Source organism: Diospyros lotus, chromosome 1, assembly GCF_014633365.1.
Source record: "Diospyros lotus cultivar Yz01 chromosome 1, ASM1463336v1, whole genome shotgun sequence".
Taxonomy (NCBI): Eukaryota; Viridiplantae; Streptophyta; class Magnoliopsida; order Ericales; family Ebenaceae; genus Diospyros; species Diospyros lotus.
Window position 1 is genome coordinate 30,432,857 of NC_068338.1, and position 18,457 is coordinate 30,451,313.

The following is an 18,457-nucleotide window of genomic DNA, read 5'->3' on the forward strand; positions in this document are numbered from 1 at the left end:
ATATTATTTGTGAAAATATATTTACCAAATAAGCTCACATCAACCTCTATCTAATTGGAATTTGCGGAGTCAGATCTGTCCCAAAAATTTAAAAAACACCCTAAACATCCTTAGCAACCACGTGTAGTAATTTTGACACACAACCATCCTGGTATCAAGTGTCCCTAAGCACTAAGCATCAATCTCCCGTAAGAATAATTTTGTGGAGTCGAATCTTCCAGCGGCCGCTTGCTTGGGTCTGCTGAGATTTATCTCTTCTTTGCATGATTGGGGCTTTGGTGGAGGGTACCCGCAAATGAGAGCATCCTAAAAATATATTGAGGTAGCTCTCTAGATATGATAGATATGACACGAGTGATAAAATTTATAATTTTTTTTAAATATGGTGGGAGCATAATTTTTGATGAAGACAAAATATTTCATTTGATAAAAATTGATTCCATGTTCACTTAAAAATATATAAATTTGTAATTGCATCCCATTTACTAAAAAATTGGATCAAAAGAGAATGATGGTCTCTTCAAGGACTAAATAACTGAAACTTGAACATTTTAGTCATAAAAAAAGAAGAAGAATATATTGAGATAATGATAAACAAAATTTGGTCTCATCCACAATCTAAAATAATTAAAGGTAAACATTATCTCGTACCCAAATCAAAGGCACATCAATTACAGATTCCTAAAGACAGGATTCTACAACTTTTATGCCTCATTGGGATAAAGAAGACTGATAATAAGAATTATTTTTATATACACTCATTACTAGGGATGATAATTAGGGCATGGGTGGATTCACTCTGTCTATCCCCGAGCCCAACTTTTTATACCTTACCTAGTACCTTAGCAACTTAAGAGATACTAAACCCCAATTTTACTCTCAATTGGGAATAAGAATCCCCAATAAGCGCTGATGATAAAAAATAATAAATTTTTATAATTCTTATAAATTGTGATCCATGTAAATGAGATTAATCATCAAAGTCCACGAAATCTCTAGGTTACAAGTTCAAATTATGTTAATGATGACTTTAATAATAAATTCCTCCGTTTGGTTTTGAAAACTATGATACATTTACTGGTCTTATATATTTTCGATCATCCAGATGTTTATACAACTCTATTTGGTTGCTGGTTACTGGGTTTCTATCCTCACTTAGGATAAAAAAAACTAATTGAAATTAACGAAAGTCATTTAAATGATTTTACTATAAAGTTCTCAATGACAAGGTACAATGGAGCCCATAATGCCATGGTAGCCATGGGTTTGGGCTTTGTGCCATACCCAACCCAATTGTTAAATGAACGTGGCCCATTCAATGGTACTGATGATTTTTTTTTTAATTGTGTAAAAATTAAGAAAATAACCTAATTTGAAAAGAAAATCTATAGTATTCATGAAATTATGAAGAAAATTATTTAAATAATATATAGTGATTTGAAATTAGAAAATATTTAAGGCAACTGTTATATCATGTACTAAACTAAAAAATATATCTTGTCACGTGTAAACAATTTTTTAATAAAACGAAATAGATTCTTTTTGAGAAATTTAAAAATATTATAAAAAAAAAAAACAAAGTAACGGTCACGGCCCGACTCAAGAGAGTAAATTAAAAAAAACCGGTAACTGGCACGTGTGGAACCACTCTGGGCAGACCTTCATCTGCTGGTCAGAGTCAGAGACCGGCTCTCCGCATCGAGAGCATCGATCCATCTTGCAGACGAAAGAAACACTGTTGTGGAGGAAGCCTCCCACCCCCTCTACTAGTTCTCTGCTAAAGCTATGTTTAGGGTTTTATCCATGGAAGCCCCCAGCAAATTGTAGTCGATTTGTCCTCACTCACAATCACGCCGCGATGGGGTCCGATTCGAGCTCGACAGATTCATTTGACGATCCCAGAGACCAAAACCCTAACCCTAACCCTACCGCTGGTTCAATTGATCAGTCGCTCGATGCCATCGAACATCAATTAGACTCGATCGCATTGGCCCAATACGACGACTCCGTAGCCCCCCGCGAGTCAGCGGAGGAAGCGGTGCTCAAGGACACCCCAAATGGTTCGTTGTCGAACGAGGGCAATCACCAGGAGATCACGGCAGGTGAGGTTAGAGAGGGGGCTGGTGGGAATTTAGCGTCTGAGTCGTCTGTGGAGGTTGAGGTTGTGGAGGCGGAGATTGGCGGTGGTGTGTGGAGGAGGACCAATTCGGAGGTCGACGTGCGGCAACCGTCGAGCCCGAGCAGCAGTGGATACGCTGGTGAGAGGGGGAGCAGCGGCGTCACCAGCGCCTCCGAGATTGAGGAGATTGGAGAAGGTCGAACTCATGAAGCTGGGAATGGCGATTCTGTTGGAGCTTCGAATTCGCAAACGCCGTGGGTTCCAGGAAAGCGGCACGGGGATGAAGTGAGTGAAAACATGATCATAATAGGTCAATTTATTCTGCCATTTCATACTTTCAGATGTCATGAAAATAGAAAAGAAAAACAAAGAAGAAAAATATCGCGCACGAACAAAAACTGGGTATTATGGGGAAGTATACAGTTGGCCTGATGTAGTGTTTCATATGGATTCTAGTTGTGATCGGTAGGATTACTTAACTTCCTCAAATATTTATTCAGTTATCCAATAAATAAATGCATAATTGACTATCAAATATCTAATCCAACTATATAGTTGCTGTCAAAGGTATTTTTGCTATCCTATCCATTTCTGTTCTTCTAAGGGCATTTCTAATTACCGTCGCAGTCCTGGAATGATGAACCACATTATATTCTTTCTCAATATTAACACTAAAATATCTGCTAAGCACAAAGGAACTCGGACATATGACAGACACTTAATATGACTTGAACCTCAAAATAAAATGTAAAAACTTGGGTACTTTCATGACAAGACATGATGACATGCAAGTATTGTTCCCATATGTAGTTTGGAGTACCATAGAAACTGGATCACAACTACATTTGTATTGAGCCCTTATTCCAAATAAGTAGTGCTGACTTGGAGCTTTATCTTGTTGTTTCCATAGGTATAACATGGAATTTCTAGAAAAGAATAAAAGGGGGACTCTAAACCTCTCCAGGTCTAAGAGGAAGCATTTGAGACTTCAGATTATGCATCATTGATATACATATGGATATGAAGACTGATGTGGGATGTAATGATTGAAAAAAGTAACAACATGGATACAACAAACATGTAACAAAAAAAGAATAAATATTTTTATTAGTAGTGTTCATGAACATAATAATTAAAAAGCATCGCAAAATGTCGAAAAGTACCTTTACCCCCAAATGAAGAAATAATTCATTTTGAAAATAACAATTTATGAAAATATGGAAAAATACCAGTAATCCTATATAAAAGTACCATTAGGTATATAATGATGATAATATAATCATCATTTGACATATATAAAAAAAGTAGCTATTTGCTAGCATTGTAGCTTGAATCCATTAGTTTTTTATTCATCATCCAAATACTTACTGGAATTTTAGGTTTTACTCAATTTTAGAAAATTTGTTCGAACCCTCATTAAGTTGCATGCATGTCTGTTCAGTGTCCAATTGGCACGTGTTCATCGTCTCTCCTAGATACTTCAAATAACTAAAATAAAAACAAAAATTTAGGATACGCCATTGGCATGTTCAACAAATATTTTGCAATGTCTGAGTATCCATGTTCAAATACATGTAAAAAATGGTTACAATGCCTAGAAGGATGTATTTGTACTTCCCACAATTGAGATATGTGACATTGTTCGCTCTATGTCCAAATTAATTGTGGATTAATGGCCTTGTAAACAAAGCTTTCCCACACACGTGGTGCACCAAGTGTATCAGTTCAACAATTGTCAATTACAAACAATAGTGCATCCTAGAAGTGTTGAAACAAATGTTTTTGTTTCACGTACATAAAATCTATGTTTGAATGCCTTAACATAATGAATACTTTTAAATAGTATGAATAATAACAAGAAAGCCTCTCATATTTATACTTGTATCAATTAACTTCCATAAACCACAAAAATTTATATCCATATCTCTTCTTGTGTCAGAAGGGGTTAAGAATATTAATACCATAAAATAAAGAAGTTAAAATTAGTTTCATTTCCTCTTTAGCAAGAAGGATTCATTGTAGAGACCTTCGATCTTGGCTTTTACATCACTTAACTCCCTAAATTAATGAATGTGCACTTATATTGTCTATTTTTAATTAAAATGTCATAAATAACCTTCTATCGTCTATCCATTCAAAAAAATTAAAGGATTATAAATCTTTGACTTGTACATGATTGAAGATTACTAAAAATACTTTTTTTACTAATAAAATAACAAAAATTTTACAACAAATATATTAATTTTATTCATCATTGCTCTTTCTGAGGGCATGTTCCTTGTTTAAACATAAGAGAATACTCTCTGTTATTAGGGCATTTTTGTTATTACACAACCCTATGATGATTGATCACATTCAATCAAAATATCCTTTTGTCTTTTTGGTTGAACGGGGGCAAGATCACAATTTCAACTTTTCCAGTTAATCTTGTTTACTTCAAAATTTGTAGATAAAAATAGAATTTTAGAAAAGACTCATTTGAATATAAGACACAGTGGCTCATCTCAGAAAGTTGTTTATGACATTTCAAATAAAAATATAAAATGTAATGTGCAGCTCTTTTGTGCGGGGAGGGGGAAGTAAATAATACAAAAGGAATAGATGTATGGCCCCTTGTAATTAATCATTTCTGTTGATAGGGGCAAAATCATAATTTCAATGACTTTATCTAAATGGTGTTATTGTCTGAAACCTCTTTTGATCATAACTGTAAATGCCATATCAGACAAGGTGTCGGCGTGGTACTAGTATCGAGGCATCATTAAGATATATTATTATAATAAATTAGTAATGTAAATTATTTAAATACGTATATTTATAATAAAATTTTCTATACATGGTGATATTATATAAACATATGAAGTATTTTTTTTTAAAGAAGTAATGATTTCAATATTAAAGAAATCATACTATACAACACAAAAATGTACTTAAAGACATAAAAACACCTTTATTATTGAGGATATATTGCAAACAAATAAGCATAACATGTACTACATAGTTAAAGTGGTTTAGATGAACTTCAAAGTTATTAAACGCATGGTTCAAGTACTTTGATGAAGCACATGCATGTGATACATGTTCAAGACAAACAATTATTGAATAAATTTTTAAAATATAGTTTAGTTAGTTTAGTACACTATTCTCATCTAAAGCAACATCTTTTAGGTGTTCTGGGGTATATTAATTAATAAATAATTGTTATTATCTTACTGTTCTATGAGTGATACATTTCCAACTTTTACATAATAAAACAAATTTAGAAGTACATTAATGATTCGATAAATTCATTCATTTATGCAAATCAACCTATTCAGAATTTTGGTAGTGATGGTAAGGTTGTTTTTTTGTGACCAGAAGGTGATGAGTTGTTGCGAAAATAGCCTCTTTGGAAAAACATAAGGGGAAAGTTATGTACAAGTACAATCCTCTTCCTACTCCCATAAACTGAGACCAAGGAGTCTCGTGCACTAGGGACTCACTTTTTACTCTTCTTATTACCTCTTTCTTCTTTCTTGTTTGGTGCAACAAAGGCAAGATGCCTGAATCATTTACTTGCTCGTGTTCTCCGATTTTCACTTTCTTGTTTTGTTTTGTTTTTTTTTTTTTGTTATCTTTTTTTCAGATTCCAGAAGCTTCTACTTTCCTCCCCATTCCTTTTTTTTTTCCTTTCTCTTTTCTCCTTTTCCTTATCTCTCCTCTCTTTTGTCCTGTATTGTATTTTCCTTCTTCTCTTTCTTTGGTGGAGCAGCCAGCAGCATCTTCTTCTCCTTCTCGGTTATGTTCTTGTTTTCCCTTTCCTTCTCTGATACAATAGCAAACAACATCAGTTCTATATAGTTAGCTGCCAGATTTCTGAGGCAGGTTGCTGGATTTCGATAGTTAGCTGTTGTCTTCCTATGTCTTCTTCTTATTCCTTTTGTTCTTTTCTCTGATGCAGCAGCAAGCAATATCAGATCTGATCAGTATCAATTCTGGCACTTCTTCTTCTTCTTCCTCCTCTGATTGGCTGTTGACTGATTAAATTGGGGGTACTGGGCATACTAATGAAACACCTGTATTGCACCAGTACCGACCAGTATCTCCAGTATTGACTGGAATTTTGGTCAGAATGTAGCTTTCTTTATTTTGTGCTAGGTTTTCTCTGGTATGGTACACATCTACCGCTACATTATGAATCCTACAACTGGGCTGTGATACTGGATGGGGCTCTGAATATACTCTTTTACAGTTCAGGGGTTTTAGTGACACAAGGACATAAATAGGGTAGTTTTCAATGAATCCTAAATAACGAGATTAAGGCTTGTGATTATTGTTGTTGTTGTTGTAGTTTAGTCTGAAACTATTCACAGAACTTTTAACACATCTACTTGGTTTATAAATACTATTTAGTTCTCAGAAATGAACGAATTATTGAAGGATTATCTCAGTTTTGTTGTGCATGCTAACTAACTCAAGTTGACACGTGGTCTGCACCTGATATATTTTTAGATAGATATGGGCACTCAACCATATCCTATGTGACAGCATGGTGATTAAGGGAATTTGGTAACAAATGCTTAAAAGGGTGTGGATATGTAAAGGATAGAAGTATTAAAGGACTATCTTGGTGCCCATTGTGCATGTGAACCTTAATTTGCCCACGCTTGGATGCATGTAGCCGCATCTGGTATTTTCTTTTAGTAGCTAAAGTGCTTTCAGCCATGCATGCATGATGCAGCTACAATGATTGAAGGAATTTGATCACCAAGGCTAAAACTGAATGTGCCATGGTATTCACAAAAACATGTTGGCCTCACTAAATATTTCTGTCCTAGGAAGACTGATGTTTATATAATTTGCTGTGTCTTGTTGTATGTAGTAGAGAACTTCCATCTGAAGGGACTTTCAGCAAACTCAATAATATATTCTAACCCCATTGGGTGGTTGGGATCTGTGACTTGTGGTGGTTCTCCTTTATGAAGAGTTTTCCTGGATTCATGTTGATGGTTTGACAAACCTTTTTTCTTAGTCTTCAAATGTTTCAAAATTGCCAAATTCACAAGTATGCCTCCGTTGTTCAGTTGCTTATTGTTTTCGGAGTTCTGTGTTTTTGGTATTTTGAGTTTAGACAGTGATGCCATATAAGTTGTTTTGACCCAGGGTTCTTCAATGAGATGAACAGGCAAGCCCTTGCCTGTGATATGGTATATTTGAAGGGAGAGAAACCGAGAGGCTCTCAAGTCCCATTTTTGGTCGAGGAAATTCTTCCATAGCGTTTTATGATGACTTTGTGGGTCAACTGTGTACCTACTCATGGATGCTTACCCTTCATTGTTCATAATTTTTGTTCGCTTGGTTGATGTGGAGGTGGAAGGAACAAGAAGTTAATTTAGGTTCGAATCATGGGAGTGTTAGTGTGCATGCTAATTCTTTGGGCCATAATCACCACCCTTTCAATGGAGTCTTACCCGGTCCATATTGTGTGGATTGGCGTGCAAGGACATGTAGAGTACCTAGTTAAGCAAAGCTCCAAACCCCTTTGCTACCAAAAAAAATAGTTGTTTTGGAATAAAAAAAAATGTGAGCAACACATTCATGGGACTGATACAACAGGGGAAAGCAAGGACCGTTCAGAAACAAGTGTCAGGAGGGCAGGGGGCAACGACACCAATCAATAATAATAATAAGTCTTTATCCGTAAATCTAACGTTATTATTATGCTTTATTCCTATTTCTCCAGCTGTCTTTCTATCTCCATCTATCTATCTATCTATCTATTATTATTATTATTATTGAAGCAAGCAGAAAACTGAAATACTTGATTGATTAATTCTCGGTAAATATAGCTACATATATACACATGAGTCCCTTATCTTATCTCCTATATTTTAGGAAGAGATTTGGGATTCTTTATCTCCTAAAAACTAGGAATAAGTCAAGCTTAAAATACAAATTTCAAACTTAAAATATAACAATAATCCACAAGGATAATTCCTTTATTTTAACTTTTGAATCTTCTTGATTTAACTTTCAAATCTTCCTTATTTCGTCCAACACTCCCCCTCAAGCTTAGGAATAGATAGAAGTCATTCCAAGCTTGGTTATTAAAGATTCGAACCCTGGCCTCACCATAGCTTTTGTGAACATATCTGCAATTTGATTAGTGGTTGGAATATAGGATATAATTATCCTTCCCTCCTCAACTTCTTGCTTTATAAAATCCTGTCTATCCTTACATGCTTCATACGATTATGTTGGACAAGATTTTTCACAATACAAATAACAGACTTATTGTCACTGTATACCCTTGTAGGTTGAGTCAAAGGTATTCTTAGGTCCTCCATTAACCTTTCCAACCAAATTACTTCACAAATTCCTTGTGCTATTGCTCGGAACTCTGCCTCAGCATTGCTACAAGCCACTACGGATTGTTTTTTACTTCTCCAAGTCACAATATTTTCCCATACTTTGGTGCAATAACCAGTTGTTGACCTATTGTCCTCAATAGAGTTTGCCCAATCTGCATTAAAAAAACCTTCAATTCCTTGTTCTTTGGTTTTTTTAAGTATCAATCTTTTTCCAGGTGTCCCCTTTAAATATCTAAGCACATGAAATACAACATTCATATGCTTCTTTGTAGGTGTATGCATGTATTGACTGATCTTGCTTACTGCATATGTTATGTTTGGCCTGGTAAGGGACAAATAGATAAACCTGCCCACTAACCTTTGGTATCTCTCTCTTTCAATCGGGATATCATCATCCTTTACCTCAAATTTCCAGCCTTTGTCTAATGGAGTTCTAGCTGGCTTACAGGTTAACATCCCTGTATCCTTGAGTAAATTCATGGTATATTTCCTTTGTGAAATAAACAAACCTTCCTTGCTTCTAGCTACCTCCATTCATAGGAAGTACCTCATAAGGCCAAGGTCTTTCACTTCAAACTCGGATCTCAATTGCTCCTTTAGTATCTTGATATTTTCCTCATCATCACCTATTACAATGATATCATCAACATAGACAATTAGTATAGATTTTCTTCCACTTTCGGTGACTTTGATAAACAAAGTATGATTAGACTATCCTTGTTTATATCCAAGCCGGATTAAGGTAAGACTAAATTTCTTGAACCACGCCCTAGGTGACTGCTTCAATCCATATAATGATTTCTTCAGTTTACAAACCTTCCTTCTGTAGCCCATTTCATCTTCAAAGCCTGGTGGAATTTTCATGTAGATCTCATCATTTAAGTCCCCATTAAGAAATGCATTTTTTATGTCAAATTGATACAAAGGCCAATCCAAATTAACAACAATTGAGAGTATTACCCGAATAGAGTTGAGTTTGGCAACTGGGGCAATGGTCTCTTCGTAGTCGATCCCATGGGTTTGTGTGAACTCTTGTGCCACCAACCTAGCCTTATACCTCTCAATATTGCCATCTGCCTTATGCTTAATGGTAAACACACATTTGCATCCCACAACCCTCTTATCTGGAGGTAATTCAACAAGATCCCAAGTATGGTTTGCAATTAAGGCCTTCATTTCCTCCATAACAGCTGCCTTCCATTTTGAATCTTCCATAGCTCCTTGAATGTTTTTAGGGATTTCAGCACTGTCAAGTCTTGCAATAAATGCTCTAAGTTGGGGAGACAATTTTGCATACGTTAAGTAATTGGACAGAGGATACTTTGGATATTTAACACATGATCTTACACCCTTTCGGAGAGTTATGGGAACTGCCCAGTCTAGCCCATCATCTGAAATATCACTGCTGTTAATTTTTTGTTGATCCTTGGTTTCTTCCATTAATGCAGTCTCATTCCCTGCTTAAATCAGCATCTGCTTTATTGTCCTCTGATAGACCATCATCAAGAGAAGATGATTGACCCTGCTGGGCTTCAGATGGACCTTTAGGTCTTTGAGAATACACAAACCAGGGAGGACTGGCAGGTTTTTGGGCTGGAGACTGAGGGGATAGAGAGGCTGGAGACTGATGAGGCATAGGCTGCACATTTTTAGGGTTTGGTTGCTGAATAGAGGGCTCAAAATCTGCCAGCATATTTTCGGGGATTAATTCTCCCCCTTGAGAAGATGCTGGTAGAGGTAGAGGAAATGGTGTTGGTGGATGAAGTAGAAGAGAATCAGTGATATTGGTGGGAGAATCAGTGTTTGGATAATAGGAAAGATCCTCATAAAAGGTAACATCAGAGGAGATATATATCCGCTTAGTGATTGGACAATAACATTTATATCCTTTTTGTGAAGGAGGGTAGCCAATAAAAATACACTTAGAGGGCTTTTGGATCTAACTTTGTTTGAGACACATTGTGGTTGTGAACATGCACAACACACCCAAAAATTCTATGCTCAAGGGAAGGAAAGAAAGATGCATTTGGATGAGAGCCACAAAGGGTTTCAAGAGGGGTTTGGAATTTGAGTGTTTTGGAAGCGAGGCGGTTTATCAAATATGCACCTGTAAGAATGGCCTCTCCCCAATATGAATGAGGCACATGAGTAGTGAACATCATAGCTCTTGCCACTTCTAAAAGATGTCGATTTTTCTGTTCGGCCACACTATTTTGTTGTGGTGTGTAAGGGCAAGAACTTTGATGCACAATACCATGTTCAAGTAAATAGTTGGTCAAGTCATGGGAAAAAAATTCACGACCATTATCAATTCGAAAAATATGGATGGAGGTTTGAAACATATTCAAAATAAATTTGTGAAATCTTTGGAATATGCCACTCGCTTCTGATTTATCTTTCATAAGATATACTCAACATGTCCTAAAATGGTCATCAATAAAAGTGATAAACCACCTTGAACCTGAAAGATTAGGATGTTTAGAAGGTCCCCAAATGTCACTATGGATTAAGTGAAATGGTGTGGAAGGCTTATAAGATTGAATGGGATGATGTGCTCTTGATTGTTTTGCAAGAGTGCATTATTCACAAGAAAAACACTGATCTTTATTGATAAAAAGCTGAGGATACAAAGATTTAAGATACGAAAAGCTAGGGTGTCCTAACCGTTTGTGCCATAACATAACCTTGGCCTTTTTGGTAACAATTAGGACTGTTTTATTGAAAAAAGATGAGTTTGTAGTATTCTTCGTCAACCAGTAGAGTCCATCTTTTGCTTCAGTACTGCCAATCATCCTCCCCGATGCTTGGTCTTGAAATATACAACAAGATGGAAGAAATATCACTCTACAATCCATATCTTTAGTAATTTTACTCACTGATAAGAGATTATAATTTAACCTAGGCATATATAACACTGATTTCAGTTTCAAATTCAAGATACAAACATTCCCATGACCCATAGCAGGGGATACTGTACCATCAGCCATTGAAATATCAACTGAATTTTTATAGGGAGTATATTCTGTCATATACTTTGTAGAACATGACATATGATCAGATGCCCTTGTATCTATTATCCAAGTGTCCTTAGGAAGTCTTCTTGACATCAAAGAAAGATAGGGATTACCTTGCAAGGCCATGGAAGCAGTGGGCCGATGTGTAGGGGAACTAGCAACATTGGTACCTTGATCTAGCAGCCGATAAAGAGTTTGAATTTGTTCCTTTGACAAATTTAAATCTGTCTTATTTTCTTCTTCACTAGGTGCCTCGGCAACATAGGTTGATCGAACATTTTCTCGTTTGTTTCTTGACTTCCAGTTGGCAGGTTTGCCGCGAATCTTCCAGCAAGTATCTTTGGTGTGATATGGCCTTTTTGATGTGGACATCAATCAAGACCCGGTCCAAAGCCGACCCGATCACGCCGGAACAATATTTTAATACTTCTTAAGTTTTAGAATTTTACTTGATTTAGGATTCTACTTCATGTTATTTTAATACTTCTTAAGTTTTAGAATTCTACTTGATTTATAATTCAATTTCATGTTTCTACTTGATTTAAGATTCTTCTTCATGTTGGATTAGGATTTTATTTTTATTAGGATTTTAGTTGGATTTTGTTTACAAATATTAGATGGATTTGGATTAGCCAAATACTATAAATATGTCTAGGATCTAGAGTTTGTAATCAAGTTTTTCTCAATCAAATTTCAGCAACCTATTTGGGTTTTCTTAGCAAAACAGTCTTGTTTTTGCGTTTTCTTGAAAGTCAAGCTTCGGCCATTGAAGTTTGCTTTTTCAAGAGTTTATTTTGGTGTATTTTTTCACACGCGCTACACGCTGCGTCACTTTTATAGTGATCACACCAAGGTTTTGCCTTCCCTGATCCTTTTAAGAAATTTTCTCCTTGTTAACAGCTGCTAGAGCAGAAAAATTCTGGTGAGTAATACTTAGATCATTAGGTTGATGTAGCATTACCTTCCTTCGACTCTCTTCTCTTCTTACCTCGGCAAAAACCTCCCTAAGAGATGGTAGAGGTTTTGTCCCTAAAATCCGGCCTCTTACTTCATCTAAATCCGAATTTAATCCATGAAGGAAATCAAATATTCTATCCTTTTCAATCATCTTATAATACCTGTTGCTATCAGCCTTACATTCCCAATCTATGGTATGAAATAAATCCATTTCATGCCATAACTCAACCAATATATTAAAACTATCAATAACACTCATGTTACCTTGCCTTGTAGTCCTAATGGCTTATCTTATTTCAAAACTTTGAGAGGAGTTCTCTAGGTCGGAATTCGTCTCCTGGACCGAATCCCAAGTCTCCTTGGCGGTTTTGTGAAATAGATAAGTCCTCCCAAGTCTAGGCTCCATTGAATTAATCAACCATGCCATTATGGTTGAATTTTCTACTTCCCACGTGCCATAGGCGGCTGAATCGGTTGGAGGAGCAGGAATATCCCCTGTGAGGTAGCCGGATTTTCCTTTCCCTTTTATCACCAATAACACGGACTGAAACCACTCCCTAAAATTACTACCATTCAACTTGTAGTGAGTAATTTGAAGGGGATGATTATCGATTGAGCTGGCTGATAAATACTGGGAAGAAAGGGCTGGAACCGGAGAAGGAAGAGGATTTGGAGTGCTTGTGGCGGAAACTTAAGTTAGGGTAGGGTTTTGGTGATTATCGGCCATGATTTTGAGGAAGGAGAAGAACAGTGGAAATCTTGAGGATTTTCTATCGAGCCTATGCTCTGATACCATGAAACAAGCAGAAAATTGAAATACTTGATTGATTAATTCTCAGTAAATACAGCTGCATATATACACGAGTCCCCTATCTTATCTCCTATATTTTAGGAGGAGATTTGGGATTCTTTATTTCCTAAAAACTAGGAATAAATCAAGCTTGAAATACAAATTTCAAACTTAAAATATAAACTTGAAATACAACAATAATTCACAAGGATAATTCCTTTATTTTAACTTTTGAATCTTCTTGATTTAACTTTCGAATCTTCCTTATTTCGTCCAACAATTATTATTATTATTATATATTTCTCTTGCTGTTGGGGCTGGGCTTCAATGTGGTCGTGGGTGGGCCTGACACCTGCCATTTGAAATGAGGTATCAGCATGATTTAGTCCTTTTTCACATGTGGAAAATAAATAAATTCCTTAGTAAGTAATAGATTAATTCATTAGATGAATAAAGACACTTCACAAAAGACTGCAAGAGGAACTTGGATTAGGATCAGATCTGAGATACTATGCCACATGTTAAAGTATATCACAAATTTTTGGCTCACAGTTCTTACAGAAGCTTCATGTTACCATATGTCTAGATGTACATGTTCAAACTTTTTTAGGAATTTCAGTGATTGCAGGCTGCTTTCGCCTCTGTGAGTTCCCCACAGAAAGGTGGTATGGAATATTTTTTTCATTTTCCCCAGTGCCTTGGGAGGGGTTTCTCAAGTATCTCTGTTTATCCATATCTCTTGAACGTTAGCATTTAAAAGGATTTCCAAAAGTCCTTCTACAGCTTCGTTGTTGATGAGTATACTTGGCACAGGATTTTTGCTCTGATCTTTTTAGTTGATGTAAAATTTGCATTTTATTAAAGTATGTGATTCTAAACCCCTTATTAATTAATGTAAAACTTGTTGCAATGCTTATATGTGTTTTTTTTTGGGTAAGTGAATGCTTATACATGTTACAATATATTATTTCTGTTTTCAAAACCTGTTGCATCTTATTTTTTATTTTCTTCTTTAATAGTTCCTGACCGATTAAATATTGTTCCAAATGAAATGATGAAGTAGGGATTGCTATGAAAGAAATTGTTCAATTTGTGACTCCTGTTATATCACATCCTATTTGACTAATAAATCAAATGCAGGATGATGATTCTGTTTCATGGAGGAAAAGGAAGAAGCACTTCTTTATTTTGAGTCACTCTGGTAAACCAATATATTCCAGGTATGTATATTGTACAGTGGCTGTAATTTTAGTGGTATTCTTCTTGGTGCATGATAGCAAAAATTTCCTTTTTGTTTTAAAAAAATATTTTCATTAATCTTTTTTTTAATATTCTTTCCTTTTCTTTTTTCAATTTAAACATAAAGATATGGAGATGAGCACAAGTTGGCAGGATTTTCAGCAACTTTGCAAGCAATCATTTCTTTTGTGGAGAATGGGTATTTATACTGGTTATACAACTTTATTTTATGATTGCTTTAATATGAGCTTATTTTGGCTAATATTTTAATGAGGATAACTCTGAGAGGAGTTTCAATAGTTTCCTGCATTGCTCTATTTTCAGGGGAGACCATCTGAAATCCGTAAAGGCTGGCAAACACCAGGTCTGCTTCTTTCTTATTTAGAAAACTTGAATTATTTGTAGTTTTTGTGAGTGCATTTGACATAGTCCCTCCATATGGGGTGAATTATTTGTATCGTGGTGATGGCATGTTTGCTAAGGAGCTTCAGATTTGATACTGCCAAATATCTTACATGGTCTAATTCTGGCATTTCTGCTCACTTGGATGATGTCATCCAAAACATTTTGAGGTGTAATTGTGCATGTTATTTTAAAAGCCCACACTAGCATAGCAACATGTAATAGTTTTTGCCTAGTTTCATTGTGCTTTTATGTTTGGCTGGGTTTCAAATTTCTTCTATACTACGAGGACAGCCTCTAGCCTGAGTGCATTTGGGAGAGGGGGATGAAATGGAAAGGGATGGAAGAGGGTTCTCCTCATTTGGGAGAGACAATATTTGGACAATTTCTGGAACACCATTAGGACAACCCCTAGCTTGACAGTGTGATTGGGAGAGGGAGGTGGAATGGAGTGGATGGAAAAAGGCTCTCGTTTGGGAGAGAGACTACAGTGATGGAATGAAATGGAAATGGATGGAAACACTTTCCATGCATTCTCCTCCAAAGCCGTATTTTTTTTGTCTCCCTCAAATTGAGGGAGAATGGATTGAAAACTCAATTTTTATATATTAACAACATTTAACTTAATAAAACTTCATCTTCTTGTGAAGAGGGTATAATGGCAATTTGTTATTCAATATCCATCCATTTCCATTGCCCTCCCAAATAAAGAGAATCATTTTACATACTTCCCCTCCTCTACTCTTCCAAATGAGGAGAGCATGTTTACCGTTGTTGCACTCATCTCCATTCCATTCCTTGCTGATTGGAAGTTGGGTCTTAATATCCTTTTAGGGTGTGTTTGATAGCATGAAAAGTCCATGGAAAATGTCCCATCTAAGGAATTGGATTCCATCTTTGTTGTTTGACACATTATATTTTCCATGGAATTCAATTCATGGCACAACCATTAAAGCATGTTTTGGCCTCTTTTCCATGGAAAATTCCATCTAGGGGGAGGTGGTTTTTGTTTTCCATGCAAGTTGGAAAATGTTTTCTTTTCCAACTAAATGCTATCAAACACATCCTTAGATTAAATTAATTTACTTGATGCCATTGAGGGGCTATAAGTCTTCATACAAGGAGCATTGATGAAGGACAACAAAGAGAGAGAAGCAGAAAGTTGGCAAAGAGAGGAGGAAGAAAAAGGAAAAAAATAGAGGGGGAAAGAGAGAAATCAGCAAGGAAGAAATCTCAATTATAATTCAAAATCCATGCATCACCTTCTATCACATCCATAATGCCTATTTACGGGCTAAAGATATATCAACTTCCTAAACAAGTCATTCTAAAAATAAAACCTACTCAAATCTTACTGAAAATAAAAATCTGAAATCTAAATTCAGAATTAGAACAAATCAAAAATCAAAATCATATTTCCTATTGAGCATGTACTATATATGAATATTACTAGAAAAAAAAAAGGAACACTGAACTCTCATCTCTCATAGGCAACTCCTGTTCATAATTAGGCAATGCATATAACTCTATGGAAATGCTCTCAATCACAACAAAACCATTCATACGATAAATGATACATAATAAATGCTCTAGATATGTCATTAGATGGCGGCAGAAGTAAACATAAGTGGGATAGGGTGCCCTATTTGAATGATACATAATAAATGCTCTAGATATGTCATTAGATGGCAGCAGAAGTAAACATAAGTGGGATACGGTGCCCTATTTGAATGTAGACACTACCTTAATGTCATGTACCTACTGTTGAGGGGAGTGTACTGATGGGTTTCCGAAAAATGGATAGAATTTCCAATTTTATAAAGAAGAAACACTGCTTGAGTTCAATCCAAGACTACAAGCAATAAATGAAAAACAAAATTGGGCGTTTGAGAGGCCTAGACTCTCCTCTATTTACACTCAATTTCAGCCTACCTTCTCTCTTCTTCTCTGCCTATTTATATCTTCCTCTTACCCTCTCTCCTGCTCCCTCTTAACAGAATTGGTTGCGCACATGCTGACTGTTACATCAACATGCTGTATTACAATTCTACCCCCTTGCACAAATTCTGGTTGTTAAACTAGCATATGCCAAATCACTATTCTACCTGTCATGTCCCTAGGTGCAATAGAAGAACAATATTGTAATAGAGACATAATGGTTATTAAGAGTACAGTTGTACAACACATGGGTGCATGGGCTGAGGCTATAAATAAGCCACTGCTGTAGGAGGTTAATCATGTTTGAATTGATAATTGAATACTTTCATTTCCCTCTCTTGAATCCTCTCAATCTCCCTCCAAATTCCCTCTAATCTCTTTCTTAATTTCCCTCTTTTTCTTTCTGTTCTTCCTAATCTTCCTCTCAGTTCTGTCTTCCTTAATCCCCCCCCCCCCCCATTTCTTAAGATCTAACTCTCTCAATTCCTTCCCAATTACTTCTTAAACCTGTTATGAACCCTAGGTTCATGACAATTGGTATCAGAGCAACCAATCTTTGGCTGTGATTTGATTCAATTTGAAGAGAGCTGAGAATTCAAGTTGTGAATTCTAGCAGCATGTGTTCAAATTTTGCAGGTTAAATCAGCTTTAGCAATTCCGTCGGAGGAATTATTGGTTGAGAATCTAGATTAAGGTTCAGATTGTGAAGGTGTGTGAAAACGACCTGGCCAGGCTGTTCCGACGGTGCTTCCGACAACTTCTGGAGCAATTTCAGCTGATTAGAATTAGCAGACGAGCTAGCCAAGCAACTCTGATTGGAAGTCCAACTCATAGAAGTGGAATAGCGGGTAGAGTTTGGGTGGTTTTTCGAGGCTGTTGCAGTGTACTGTCAGTGAGGTGAACTCGACTGTAACCAGAGTTTGGCAAAATTCCAACACTCTCGGCGAAATTGGTTGAGCAGCAAATTTCGGTGAGTCTGTGAATTCAAGCATTCCAGCAAGTTCAATTGGTCTTAGCTGTTGAAATTAAGGATTGATCCTAATCGAAAGGTAGAAGCAACTCTCAGCTCAGAATTGCAGTGGTTTTGATGGAGATTCTAAACATTTTTACAATTGATTAAGGAAGGCGAAGCAAGTTCAGGAGATTCTGTAACCCTAGGTGATTGTAGTAGGCTGTGAGAAGGCGAAATTCAGCAAGCGATGGTTGCACCAGAGTCAAGTAACGTGTTAGAGTGGCGCCAACGGAGTAACAAAGTCGATTGAAGAAGGTGCTGGGCTTAATCGATCAAGGAAGGCGAGCAACCCAGGCAATTCCGGTAGGAGAATTTCGATCGATTAATTGGCTGTAATTTCAGTTTGAAATTTGAAGGGATTGAGCTAGGCAATTCCAACTTCTGGTGAATTTTCAGCATTCGAGACTGAGAAGCAACCAGGCGATCTCTGGTTGAATCTCAGATTTGACGTCCGAAGCTGTTAAGTTTAGATGCTAACCACACTCGCTGATCCACAGTGAAGTAGATCTTGAACGATAGTTGATCCATAGCGATTGGGTGTAGTGATTTCCAGCGATCGGCTTGGATTGGGAAATCGTTGAGATTGCAACTGTTGTTAGTCTTGATTGACTGTCAATTGCAGATCAAAGAAGATAG

The 18,457-nt window shown here is 36.3% G+C and overlaps 1 protein-coding gene across 1 annotated transcript in view; it reads left to right on the forward strand.

Moving 5' to 3' along the window:
• The first annotated feature begins 1,653 nt into the window (after positions 1-1,653).
• LOC127804582 (vacuolar fusion protein MON1 homolog) overlaps positions 1,654-18,457 on the forward strand; it is a 51,118-nt gene continuing 34,314 nt past the window's right edge. Inside the window, exons 1-4 of the mRNA XM_052341457.1 lie at positions 1,654-2,404; positions 14,371-14,450; positions 14,597-14,668; positions 14,794-14,833. Of these exons, the coding sequence (XP_052197417.1) occupies positions 1,859-2,404; positions 14,371-14,450; positions 14,597-14,668; positions 14,794-14,833 (738 nt within the window). The 5' untranslated portion in view covers positions 1,654-1,858. The remainder of the gene's footprint in view (positions 2,405-14,370; positions 14,451-14,596; positions 14,669-14,793; positions 14,834-18,457) is intronic.